A 13,018-nucleotide genomic window follows, 5' to 3' on the forward strand; every position below is an offset into this window, starting at 1 on the left:
ACTGTGGAGGACTGAGTGTTCTGGTCAATTGCAGGTCTGGAAAATGGATCCTCAGGATATTCATAGCAGACAGTTTTTATCTAACGGAATATGAATCTGATTTTATAGCCGGAAGCTAATCCACAAAGCATGGCCAAGTCTATGATTGATGAATGTAAGCAAAATCTGTTTTTTATAGCATATAAAATCTGGCTGCGACCCTATTTTTCAGCACTTCTGAATAAAGAACAATTGGATGAAGACAGTTTTGTATTTTTAAGCTGGACATGCAGAAGTGATGTTCTATAGTAATAAGAAATGATTCATCTGATCAGAAGAGGATATTATGCCTGGAACAGACGAAGCTATTCATTGAGCACCATAATCCTGAGAATAGAGGCTGCTGACCATAAAGCAGGTCATAAAAGCAGAAGAAAACCCTTTGTCAAACTAAGCTTTGTGATAGGGACCTCAGTTCAAAGAGAAAAAGACAGACATTACTTTTCTACAGTCTAAGATAGAAAAGTCTTCATTTGCACCAGAATGCTAATAGTCAAAATACAGTACAACATACATAACAATACAGTGTTCTTAAACAGAAGTTCTTCCTTCTCCAACTCAGGAGCAAGTCAGAGCATAAATATTGCATGTGTAATGTTAGAAACAGGTTCTCTTTGGAAAGTAGAACTGAATTATTTTGCAGAGCAAAAATGATTGGTATTTCCATCATTCTTGCTCAAAAAAGATGAATATATATATATTTAAAACACATAAGTAAAAAAAAGTCTCTTTCCACCTCTTTGGAAGCATTTGTCACATAAAGAATATGTCTTCTCCCTAGGTATAGTTCAAGTTCATTTCTGCAGGGAGTCAACCTATTAGAAATGCTCAGAGTTCCACCATATTCTAGACTGGCCTTTCTTCTGGAAAGATTGCACCATCTTTCCTTCTCTCGAATCAAGGCACCATCAAGAGAAAGCTTCAGCCCAAATGGTTAACCAGCTCCTCTTCCATAGTTCATGTTGGCAATGTCAGGAGACACCATTTGGACTGAAAACATCATAGGAACAAACATGTCAAAAGTAGTCTTGGTTTATCCCTACAAAATGTCGTATCTTCTTGGCGTATTATATACAACATCTGCCTTCTTGAGGAGTATTTCAAAAACGTGGCTGGGGTTTTATTACCCATTCTGCTTGAGGATTCATATGATACACATCCAATATATAAGCATCTGGATCCAAGCAATGCTGCCCTAAAATAAAGAGAAAAATCATAGAATACATTAAATAGTGAATACTTATATGTGTGCATATATGTCTGTTAGTGTATGTGTGCCTCTAAGCTCCAATATGACCAGCAAGTTCTCTAAGCCATAAGTAAGAAAACAAATTTCCTTCCTTCCTTCCTTCCTTCCTTCCTTCCTTCCTTCCTTCCTTCCTTCCTTCCTTCCTTCCTTCCTTCCTTCCTTCCTTCCTTCCTTCCTTCCTTCCTCCCTCTCTCTCCCTTCTTTCTTTCTTTCTTTCTTTCTTTCTTTCTTTCTTTCTTTCTTTCTTTCTTTCTTTCTTTCTTTCTTTCTTTCTTTCTTATCACCATGAGTTATAGTTACAAAAATTTCATGTTTGAGTTTAATGATTGAACACCCATCCCTCCACCAGTGCACATTTTCCACCACCAATGTCCCCAGTACCCCATCACCCTGCTCCCCCATCCCTCCCCTGCCCTTGCCTCTGTGGCAGACAATTTCCTCCATACTTTCTCTCTGCTTTTGGGCACTGTGGTTTGCAATATAGATACTGAGAGGCTATCACGTTTGGCTCTTTATCTTCTTTCACCACACATCTCCCATCCCAAACTATCCCTCCAACCATCAATGACTTAGTGATTCCTTTTATATTCCAGCTGCTTTCTCCCCCAGTTCATGAGGCAGGCTACCAGCCACGGAGCAATATTCCTGGCCCTGTCTCTACTGTCCTTGGGTGTTAGTCTCATATTATGCTATTTTATATTCCACATATGAGTGCAGTCATTCTATGTCTGTCCCTCTCTTTCTGTCTGACTCATTTCACTCAATATGATACTCTCCATGACCATCCACTTACAAGCAAATAAGAATACACATTTCAAAGTTTCTTGGTAGAAGTTTTCCATTCTTCTCTCCCTTATTCCCTTCCCTCATTTTATTCTGCACTCCTTTATTCCCTTCCTCTTCTATTCATTCACTTTCTGTGAAGAAATTCAAGTCCCAGGTGAAACTGGGAAAACCAGATATATCAACCACAGATAAACTGCTCTCCAGTCTTATCACATCAATTACAAAATATGGCAAGAACATACTTCAGGCAATAAACTGATAACATATGATAATACATGTCATGTAATGATTTTATAGATAATAACTTGATTCTGATAAGAGAAGACAAAAATGTTCATTTCTTTTGTGTGTATAAAGCAGTTTTATTGACTGAGAGTTGCTGAGAAAGATGTGAGAGGAGAGAGAGAGGGAAAATATGTTCAAGAGAGAGCACAGGCTTCTCCAGAGTGAAAATAAGCATGCAAAAAAACACAGATGCGAGCAAGCAAGATATGTGTTCAAGGGAGAACACAGGCTTGAAGACCAAGCCTCAATTCATTTCTTTCCTATGAATAAGGTGCCATGGGCAGGGAATTAGTAAATAGTGAAGACCAAATTAATCCATGGCAAACACAGTGGGAAAGTTTTATGTTCACTGTGATTAAAATGTATATAGAAGCCCAAACAAAAAAGAGATTTATTTGCTCTATTTATTAATTTATCAAGTATTTATGAGAATTGTTATGTGCTCTACTTTAGAGCACAGTGGCTACTACAATAATCATCAGATTGTCAAAATGACTTGCCTCCAGAATGTTTAGCATTCTGAAAATGACTCAAGGCAATAAGCAAATAAGTAAACAATAAAGTAATAGAAATCAAATGTGCTAGTGATAGCATCAGAGAATCACAAAGCAAAGATACGATATGAATCCAAGGAGCTGATACTGAGATGCTAACACAGTGACAAAGACCCGAAGGCGCTGAAAGATGAAAAATGAACAATCTAAAGGGCAAGAGTGACAGCAAATTCAAAGTCCCTAAGGCAAAATGTGCTTAATGACTGCATAAAAAAATGGTGATGTTTGCAGGGGAAGTCTGCATATAATTCTGAATGGGATTAGCATAAGGTGTTCAAAGCAAGATATGATCTCACCAACGAAGTTCCGTGTAGAGAAAGTTCGAAAAACAGCCCCACAGCGCTGCAATGTCAAGAGGTCGAGAAGATGAGAAATAATGGACAAAAAGAGTCAGAAGGAACAGCCAGTGAAGTGGTGGAAAGCCAGAAGCTTAGTTTGCCCTTGAAGCCAGATGAAGAAAGAAAGGAAAGATCAACTCAAGGCAATTATAAAGATAGGTGAAGGACAAGATTTTAAACCATGAGAGTTCTCTGGTGACTCCAACAACAAGAGAGCAATTTTAGTGAAGTGTAGAGGGCTAAAGCTTGACTGGAGTGCTTTCAAGAGAGAACACAAGGAAGAAAGTGAACAGAGAGAACCGATTCAAAGAATTTTTGCTGAAAGTGGAGCAGAGGACTGAAGGAAGTCAATAGAGACCTTGGAAAGAGGAGAGAAATTAAGTGTTTCTTTTTTTTCCCAGAGGATGTAGCTGAGTGGTCAAGCACTTGCCTTGCATGTGGTTAGGTTCTCAGTTTAATGCCCTCCCCCCCACACACTCTATTTTCTGTTTATTTGTTTTGGTTCGGGGGGCCATGTCCAGTGGTGCTCAGAATTTACTCCTAGTTCTGCACTCAGGGGTGGGGTTCGGGAACCAAATATGGTTTGTGGGATTGAATTCTGGTCAGCCATGTGTAAGGCAAGTGCCTTCCCTGCTGTACTAGCACTTAGGCCACACCAGGGCACACATACGTATTTCCATGATAGTATATATGCACATATATACCATATATAAGTATACATATACTTTAATGGAGCTAGAAATGATTGATGTGGTTATGAGAAAATATTCAGAAGGAATGGGGTGGCTGGAGTGTTGCTTTGGTTGGGTAGAAGGGAACACAGGAGAGGCACCAGTTTTGTTTTCTTTTTTTTTTTTTTTTTTTTTGCTTTTTGGGCCACACCTGGCGATGCACAGGGGTTTCTCCTGGCTCTGCACTCAGCAGTCACACCTGGTGGTGCTCAGGGGACCATATGGGATGCTGGGAATCGAACCTGGGTCGGCCACATACAAGGCAAACACCCTACCCGCTGTGCTATTGCTCCAGCCCCTGGGAGGCACTAGTTTTAATTCAGCAGGAGATCATATATTTCATGTGAACAGTGGGGAAGGCAAGTGAAAGGTCTGGCTGCTATAGCTACAGAAACAAGAGATGGAGCTTTCTTTTGATTCCTTTTTCACTTGCTCCCTCTGTCCTTCTCTCCCAGGAAGTAAAATGAATACAGGTGGCCCTTAGAGATGGCCTGATAGATCATGTGCATACTTTGCGTGCATAAGGCCTGGGTTCTATCCCTGGTACCTCATGGTCCCCTGAGCACCACCAAGAATAACGTCTCCTTACATCCCCACTCTCCCAAACAAAAATCCAGGAGTAGTCCCCGAGCACCACTTGGAGTGACACAAAAACGGAAACAAAAGAATAAAAGAGTGAAAGTAGGGAAGGGAAACTTTCTGAAAGTGGGTCTGAGCCATCGTACAGAGGGTATGGAGTTTGCCAGGTTCAATCCCTGGCATCCCATACGGTCCCCCAATCATCACCAGGAGTAACCACTGAGCTCACCAGGTGTGGCCACAAAAGCAAAGCAAACAAACAAACACACAAACAAAAAAACAAAGAAACTTTCTGAAAGTTCGCATGATGCTCTTCTCTGATGTTCTCCAGAAATAGACTTTTGAACTTTGAGTCACATTTATTTATTTGTGTTTTGGGCTAAATGCAAATAAATGTGGTGCTCAGGGGTAATTTCTGGTGCTGCACGGGGGACCATGAGATGCCACGGGCCAAACCCAGGTCAGACTTGAGCAAGCCTGGAACCTGACCTGCTGGGCTGCTGTCGTAATGCAAAGACCTCAAAGGCTAATCCGCATCAACTAAAATATTCACAATTCTACTTTGAAACAACTTTTAAAAATACAACTATTCTTTTTGTTTGTTTTTTGCTACACCTGGTGATGCTCTGAAGTTTTTCCTGTCTCTGCACTCAGGAATCACTCCTGATGGTGCTTGGGGGAATCATATGGGATATCAGCTGACCAAATGGGGTTGGCAGAGTGCAAGGCAAATGCCCTACCTGCTGTACTCTCCCTACGAGCCCACAACAAACTACTCTTACATGATACAGTTAAAAACAAGCAAAAACAGGGATGGGGGTTGGGGGTGGAGAGAATACTCAATGGCTGAGTACATGATTTGCATGTAGAATTCTGGCACTGCATGGTCCCTAAACACCACTTGGGATGGACTCCTAAGCAGAGAGCTAAGATTAGCCCCTGAGCACTGTCTGGTATAGCCCTTGAACAGAAACTTCACCCACCGCAAAAAAACAAAAAAAACCCAAAAAAACCCTGAAATACCACCAACAAAAACCCCAACAAAACCCAGAAACTAGGGTGGGGGAGAAAGGTGAAAGGGGTGGAATGTGTACTTTACTTGCAGGAACCCCAGGTTCAAGTCTTGGCAACAGGCTCCTCAAAACAGCACCAGGCCTGGTTTTGCCCCCAACAAAACCTATTTCATATCTAAGAAATCTACCATAAAATCCTTTATGATAGCAGCACAAACTTGGAGTAACCAGAATATTGAGAAGAACAAACCACTAAAGAATGCTTACCTATATTTCCTCCGATTTCATATAACCTTTGGTTCTGAATCTTAATGCATTCCGATGGACCATGACTGAGAAAAGAAGAGAGCAATATAATTTTAACCTTCTTTCATGACTGCATGTAAATCTGTAGATTCAATAACCATGGTAACTAATAATGCATTGGCAATTGGGTGAAATACATGCTGTAAATCATTACTATCACTGGCTATGATTTTCAAATATTCACGTTTTTCCTGTCAGAAAAGATCCAGCATCTGAGGCAGAGGATTGGACTATTCCAAACCCAAATAGATGATGGTGGACTCTCCAACAGGCCTGATTGTGCACTGGGTTCTAGCTAGGATCCTGTTACTGACTTCAAGCTGGCCAAGCAGAGGCTGCGGAGTTAATATTACCCTGTCTTACTACTCCCGGTTCAAATGAATTCAGATTCATTTGCTAGAAACTTACTGGGATTCTCGCCTCAGCCCAACTCTCATTTCTAAGCTTGCCAAAAACCTTTGCAAATGGTCTAATGTTGACTTCATTGCATGTCTCTGCTCTATAATAAAAGTAAGTTAGAGAAAATAATTGCCCAATTAAAAATTTCCACTTCAGGCTAAAATGCTGAGTAAAAGAATCTGGAAAAGACCATTGCTATTTCCATTACGCTCAGGATGACTTTCAGCGTGGCTACTTCAAAACTGTCTTCAGTGTTTTATTGTGAGGAAGAAGGATGTGTATCTTATTTTAGTTTGAGTAATTAGAAACTTTTTATATGTGATAATTATAAAGGTTACATGTTGTAAGGGGCTGGAGCAATAGCACAGTGGGTAAGGCACTTGTTTTGCATGCAGATTCCTCCATCCCTCTCAGAGAGTCTGGCAAGCTCCCCGTGGCGTATTTGATATGCCAAAAATAGTAACAAGTCTCACAATGGAGACGTTACTGGTGCCCACTCGAGCAAATTGATTATCAATGGGGGATGACAGTGACAGTGACAGTAACATGTTGTAGAAATTATACAGACAGATCTTGTGTATTCTTTTTTGGGGGGTGGGTGGGTGGGTGGGTAAGGATGTGCATCTGGTAGCACTTACTCCTGGCTTAGCACTGAGGGATCCATTCCTCTTGGCTGGCTCAGAGGACCATATGTGGTGCAGTTGATATAACTGGGGAAGCTGTATCTCACTCTTCTTTTATATCTTTTATTTTTTTATTTTTAAAAACTTTTAAATTGAATCACTGTGAGATTATCTCACCCACTCTTGATCCTACTTACTCTTTACCCAGCTCTGCCAGCAAATATTCCAACACTTATATATGGTCCTTATCAAGAAAAAAATTATTCAGTGTCCCCCTAGAAACCTACCTTCTTTAGCAAAACATTGACCCTGGCAAGGAAATTTGTGATAATTAAGCCACATTCAAGTGTGAGCCACTGGTGGTATAGACAGGCATTAACATGTTAAGGAACAGAAGGTTCACAAGCACCTGCCACACCCCCCCCGCCCCCGCCACCCCATTTGCACCTGAGGCTGCTATTAGCTTACTTTCCCATTTGTTCCGGTGGCCCCAAGGGGGAAGGATCACCCACTTTGGTGATCCTTCACAGGATCACAGCACTACACAGGACATCTTGCAAAACTCTAATGCAGTATTACAATTAGAATGCAGATATTTACATAGCTCATACACATAACATTTCCAAGGGCACAAGAACTCTTTCTTATCCCCACCCATTTTAAAAATATTTTCAAAACATTAGGCACTGTGATTTATTGTTAACGGGAGTGTTCCAGCACCACAGCCTCCACCAGAGTGCCCTCTGCCCTCCATCACTGTCCCAGCGTCCCCCACAATTCATCTCCACATACCTGTACCCCAACCGTGGTAAGCTTACTTGGATAGATCAATTCTCAAGTTATGGTGCCTTTAGGCATGTTATTCCCATACTTTTTTCTTTATATACCAGATACGAGAGAGACCATTTTGTATCTGTCCCTCTCCTGACTAATCACTCCTGGCTGACTGTGTAAAACACAAAAAGAATGGGTATTACCAAGATGCAAGGACTCACTCCCTCTGCTTGTTCCCCATCCCTTCTGCTACTCTTTATGCTTGTCAGTCATTATTCTACATTTCTACAATTTTAAAATGTTATAAAATTGAAAACATTCAGTAATTTATTTTTTCTGTAATAATTTTTTTTCTCAGCATAAGTCCCTAGAGATTCTTCTGAGTGGTAAAATACTGAGCAGTATACTATAATATGAATCACTGTATCATTGTCATCACTTTGCTCATCGATTTGCTTGAGCAGGCACCAGTAACGTCTCCATTTTTGAGACTTGTTGTTACTGTTTTTGGCATATTGAATACGTCACGGGTAGCTTGCCAGGCTCTGCCATGCAGGCGAGATACTCTCGGTAGCTTGCTGGGCTCTCTGAGACGGGCGGAGGAATCGAACCTGGGTCAGCCACGTCTAAGGCAAACACCCCACCGCTGTGCTATCACTCCATATTCTAGTTAATTTAGTCATTTACTGGTTGAAGAAAACTTGTTTTATTTGCACATTTTTGGCTATTATAAATAAAGCTGGTATCAGTGTTCTTGTATAGCTTTCATGTGAACAGTTTTGATTTCTTTGGGATAATTGTGAGGACTATATACACTGGAGCACAGGAAAGTTATATATGTGACTTTTGAAAGAAATTTAAAATCTTTGAGTGTCTACACCATTTTACATAAGAGTGATCCAGTTTCTCTCGATCTGGCAGGATTTGGAGTAGCTCCAATTTTTATTTTAGTCATTCCTTTAGGTGATGGAAGTATGTAATCTATACATCCTCTTCTGTGAAATGTCTGTTCATATCATTTGCACATCTTCAATCAGGATTATTAGTGGGTTTCATTTTACTTCTGAGTTTGCTGTTCTTGATACACTCTAGATATTAGTCCTTTATAATTTTTGTGGTTTTTAAAATTTTTTCTCTATTCTTTAGCTTGTATATTTATGCATTCACAGTCCTTCAGTTGTATACATTTTCATTTTTGGTGAAGTTCAACTTATCAGTTTTCATTTCTTATAGATAATATTTTTTATGTCAAGTTTAAGAACTCTTCACTATCCTTTTATCAAAAAGCCTTTCTCCTGTGTTTCTAGAAATTTTGAATTTTTAGTTCATTTATAATTAATCTGCATAAAATATGAGGCTTACATACTCTTTTTTTTTTGCCTATGACACTGATTAACCAATAACTTCTATATTTTTACTAACTAAAATTTTTTACTCATATTTTACTCAGAATAGTTTACTTTATTTCCCCCTAATTTGTGTTTTCTGTTCAGGGCTCAATCTGGAACATGGCTTTACATTAAGTAATTACAGCTGGTTGAACTAAACTCTTCCCAAAGGTCATATTCACCTGAATGTCAGATGAATGGACTTTATTGGGATATAAGAATCTTATAAGCTAAATCTAATTCTAAATCACCCTGAATTTAGGGGATGCCCTAAATCTGTGTTTCTCAAAGTGGGCAGTACTTCCTGTTCCAGAGCATTGCCTCCAACCCTCTGGAACAATTCAGAGGAACAGTGTAGCCTCAGATGCAATGTTCCTTTGTTTAAAGAAGGTAGATTTTGAGGCGGGCGCTGAGTAACTGCTTTTTCTTCCTGAAAAGGGAGTGTGTTGAGGCCAAATCAGTTGGGAACCTTTACTCTAAATCTAGTCACTGGCATTGTTGCATGAAAGGCAGCAGACTCGGAACAGCAGAAGAGGAACAGTCACAGGGCTAGAAGAGCTGCTCTCTCGCAGCTTCTTCCTAAGGGCTTTCAGAGGGAATCAACCTGGCTGATAGCCTCATCTCAGACTTCTGACCACTGTCCAGTGAGAATAATCTCCTGCTGCTGAAGTTATTTACTTTGTGATGATTTTTTTATGGAAATGCAAGGATATTAATGCAATAATCATGCTTTCCTAACATCTCCTTGGCTAGGACACTTTCTAACACTTGCCTTGTTCTTAATGGTAGTTTTGAGGACTGGTCAGGCATTTTGTAGAATTGCTTTTCAACCTGGATTTTTCTGATATTTTTCTCATGTTTAGAGTCACATGTGTGGCAGAAGTCACATGTCATTTTCATCACATCTTATCAAGGGTTCTGGTTATCAATGGGACATCACTGTTGCCAGTTGATCTGGCAGAGTGTAGAGGTCTTACTTGTAAAGTCATTCTTTTCCCTTTATCACATGTAGTGCTCTTAGAACATAAACCATGAGGGGTAGTGAACCTCTAGCCTTTCAAATATATTTTTCTCCAGATACTGAATCCTCATATTATATAGCATAAGTTCTGCTTCAACCATTAAATATGGGAAATGTACACTGGTGGAAGGATGGGTGTTGGAACACTGTATGATTGAAACCCGACAATGAACAGTTTTATAACTCTGCATCTTGCAGGGATTCAATAAAAATAAATAAATATGATTTAAGAAATGTACTTGCAGTAATATGGTCTATTACTATAAAAATAATCTTATTATAAAAATAAGATTATTTTTATCAATTCTGATTTTTTCTCTTCCCTTTTGATGTTTGACGATCTATTATCATTTCCTTTCTGTTTAGAAAACTTCCGTTAGTCATTATGCACAAGTTTGCTAGCTACAAAACAATCTTTGTTTTCCTTCAGTCAAGATTGTCTATTTCCCCATCACTCTAGAAGTAGTTTCATTTTACTAATACGATTCATGGTTGATAGTTATTTTCTTTTAGTATACAGAAAATGTCATGTCACTTTCATCTGGCCTCTATGGCTTCCAGTGATAATCTACTGTGACTTGAATTGACACTTACTATAAAAAATGCAGGGTTTCTCACTAGGTGATTTCACGATTTTTATTACCTTTATTTTTTAAAAAGGTTAATAATGATGTTTATAGCATTAATCCCTTTCATTTATTCTATTTAGTTATTTAGTTTCACTTGGGTTCTTGATATGGGTTCAGTATATGCTTTCTTGCTGATTTGGGGTGTTTTTGGTGATTATTTAGTCAAATAATTTTTTTTTAAATAATCCCACTGTTTTCTTTCCCTCTGGTACTTCAATGATACTCTTGTTATGTTTCCACGAACCTCTGCAGCTGTGTTCATTAGTTTGCTTGGTTTATTTTCTCTGTTGTACAGAATAAATTCTACCAATATTTCCTCCAGTTCACCAAGATTCTATTCTTGGTCATGTCCACGCTACTACTGACATCAGACAGCGTGAGTTTTACTTAAGTTATTGTATTTAGTTCTAGAATTTCAACACTTTTTTTCTTTTGTTTTTTGGGTCACATCTGGCGATGCTCAGGGGTTACTCCTGGCTCTCTACTCAGGAATTACTCCTGGCGGTGCTCAGGGGACCATATGGGGTGCTGGGATTTGAACCCGGGTCGGCCGCGTACAAGGCAAACGCCCTACCCGCTATGCTATCACTCCAGCCCCCAATTTCAACACTTTTTAAAGGGTAAAATAGTTTTGTTTGGGAAGGAGGGAGAGGGAGAAAGAGAGAAATAGTCTCAAAAAAAAATATATATATATATATATACTGTACGGTATGATGGAGAAGATTCTGGCGTGCAAAGACTCCACTTTTATAAATAGTAATATCTTTGGTGATATTTTCTATATATTTAACTTAGAAATTTCATGAGAATTTGCAACTGCTTTTTGAAGCATTTTCTTTTTTGTGGGGAGGGGGCTTGATGGCTACTATAAAAGCTTTTTCAGAACAGATTTTTAAAGAATTTTCACAAAGTAACCATATTGTATGGTTACTCCAATATCTAAAAAGAAATCTCTTAAGCCTCTTTTATTCCCTTTCATCACCTTTGTAACCATATTTATAGAAGAACTCGGATACTGGGGAGCAGAGTGATAGTAAAGTGGGTAAGGCACTTGCCTTGCACATGTCCAACATAGGTTCAATCCCTTAGCATCCCATATGGTTCCCCAAACCCTGACAGGAGTGATTCCTGAGTGTAGAGCCAGGAGTAAACCCTGAGCACTGCTGGGTGTGCCCTCCCTAGTACTCCCCTTCCCCCCAAAAAACAAACAAAAAAACCCCCAAAGACCACCTAACTTCTAACACCACAGATTACTTAACTGGTTAGATCAGTGGTGAGGATCCCTTTTTCCCTTTTTTTGCTCAAGGGTCATTTGGATATTTTATTTTATTTTTGTTTCTGCTTTTGGGGTCACACCTGGCAATGCACAGGGGTTATTCCTGGCTCTGCACTCAGGAATTACTCGTGGCGGTGCTCAGAGGACCATATGGGATGCTGGGACTCAAACCCGGGTCGGCCGCGTGCAAGGCGCTACCCGCTGTGCTCTCGCTCCAGCCCCACATTTGGATATTTTAAAGCATCATTCACAGGCCCAGCAATACAGATAGATGGATTATGGGAAGCATCTGAGAAGCAGACATGTCTGTCCCATCATGTACCTTGGCCAGACCACGATTCTGTGAGTCTTATAAGGCTCTGGAGCCAGATGTTTACCATCCCCGGGTTATACAATCATGTGTATTTTTAAGATACAATATTTGAGTTCTTTGGATTCTTTGCACAGTTCTTTTCAATGCTAACATTTAAAAAACACACTGTAATGTCACAATTAGGATGCTGACATGATTCAATCCACCATCCTATGCAGATTTCCCATTTTACATATCTATATGTGTATCTAGTTCTATGCAATTTCATAGAATGTTTTACACCACCACATCAAGGCACCAGCTAGTTCCTACCCACAATGTTATGGTCTTGCTTTTTTTAACCATATCCACTCTCCCCCTCTACCACCATGGTCACATCACCCAAATGTCTGGTAATCATTATCTATCCTCCATTTCTCAATGTTTTTCATTTAAAAATGTTATACATAAGTGATACTTTGTATTATTAAAAAGCTTTGCAATTAGCTTTTTTTTCTCTCCTGGCACTGATAGTCCTTTATAATTTGAGAGTTCTTATTTAAAGCATACGTCAGTGTTCACGAGAAACCATGAAGCTGAATGAGTTCTCAAATGAGCAGAATTAAATAGTTCTTTTCTTACCCTTCAAAACCACAGGGAAAATATTTATTCTTGAGGGAATATGCCCAAACAAGAATTATTATGATTCACTAGCTTTTAGGATGACTTTCAGAAA

The 13,018-nt window shown here is 39.5% G+C and overlaps 1 protein-coding gene across 3 annotated transcripts in view; it reads right to left on the minus strand.

Annotated features, from left to right (window-relative positions):
* Positions 1–528: 528 nt before the first annotated feature.
* ARHGAP28 (Rho GTPase activating protein 28) overlaps positions 529–13,018 on the minus strand; it is a 201,751-nt gene continuing 189,261 nt past the window's right edge. For all 3 annotated transcript variants that reach the window (XM_004611791.3, XM_055127845.1, XM_055127844.1), the window contains 2 exons: positions 5,842–5,906; positions 529–1,234 (listed from right to left, as the gene is read on the minus strand). In XM_004611791.3, coding sequence (XP_004611848.3) covers positions 1,140–1,234; positions 5,842–5,906 — 160 coding nt within the window. In that variant the 3' untranslated portion in view covers positions 529–1,139. The remainder of the gene's footprint in view (positions 1,235–5,841; positions 5,907–13,018) is intronic.

Source organism: Sorex araneus, chromosome 2 (genome assembly GCF_027595985.1).
Source record: "Sorex araneus isolate mSorAra2 chromosome 2, mSorAra2.pri, whole genome shotgun sequence".
NCBI lineage: Eukaryota > Metazoa > Chordata > Mammalia > Eulipotyphla > Soricidae > Sorex > Sorex araneus.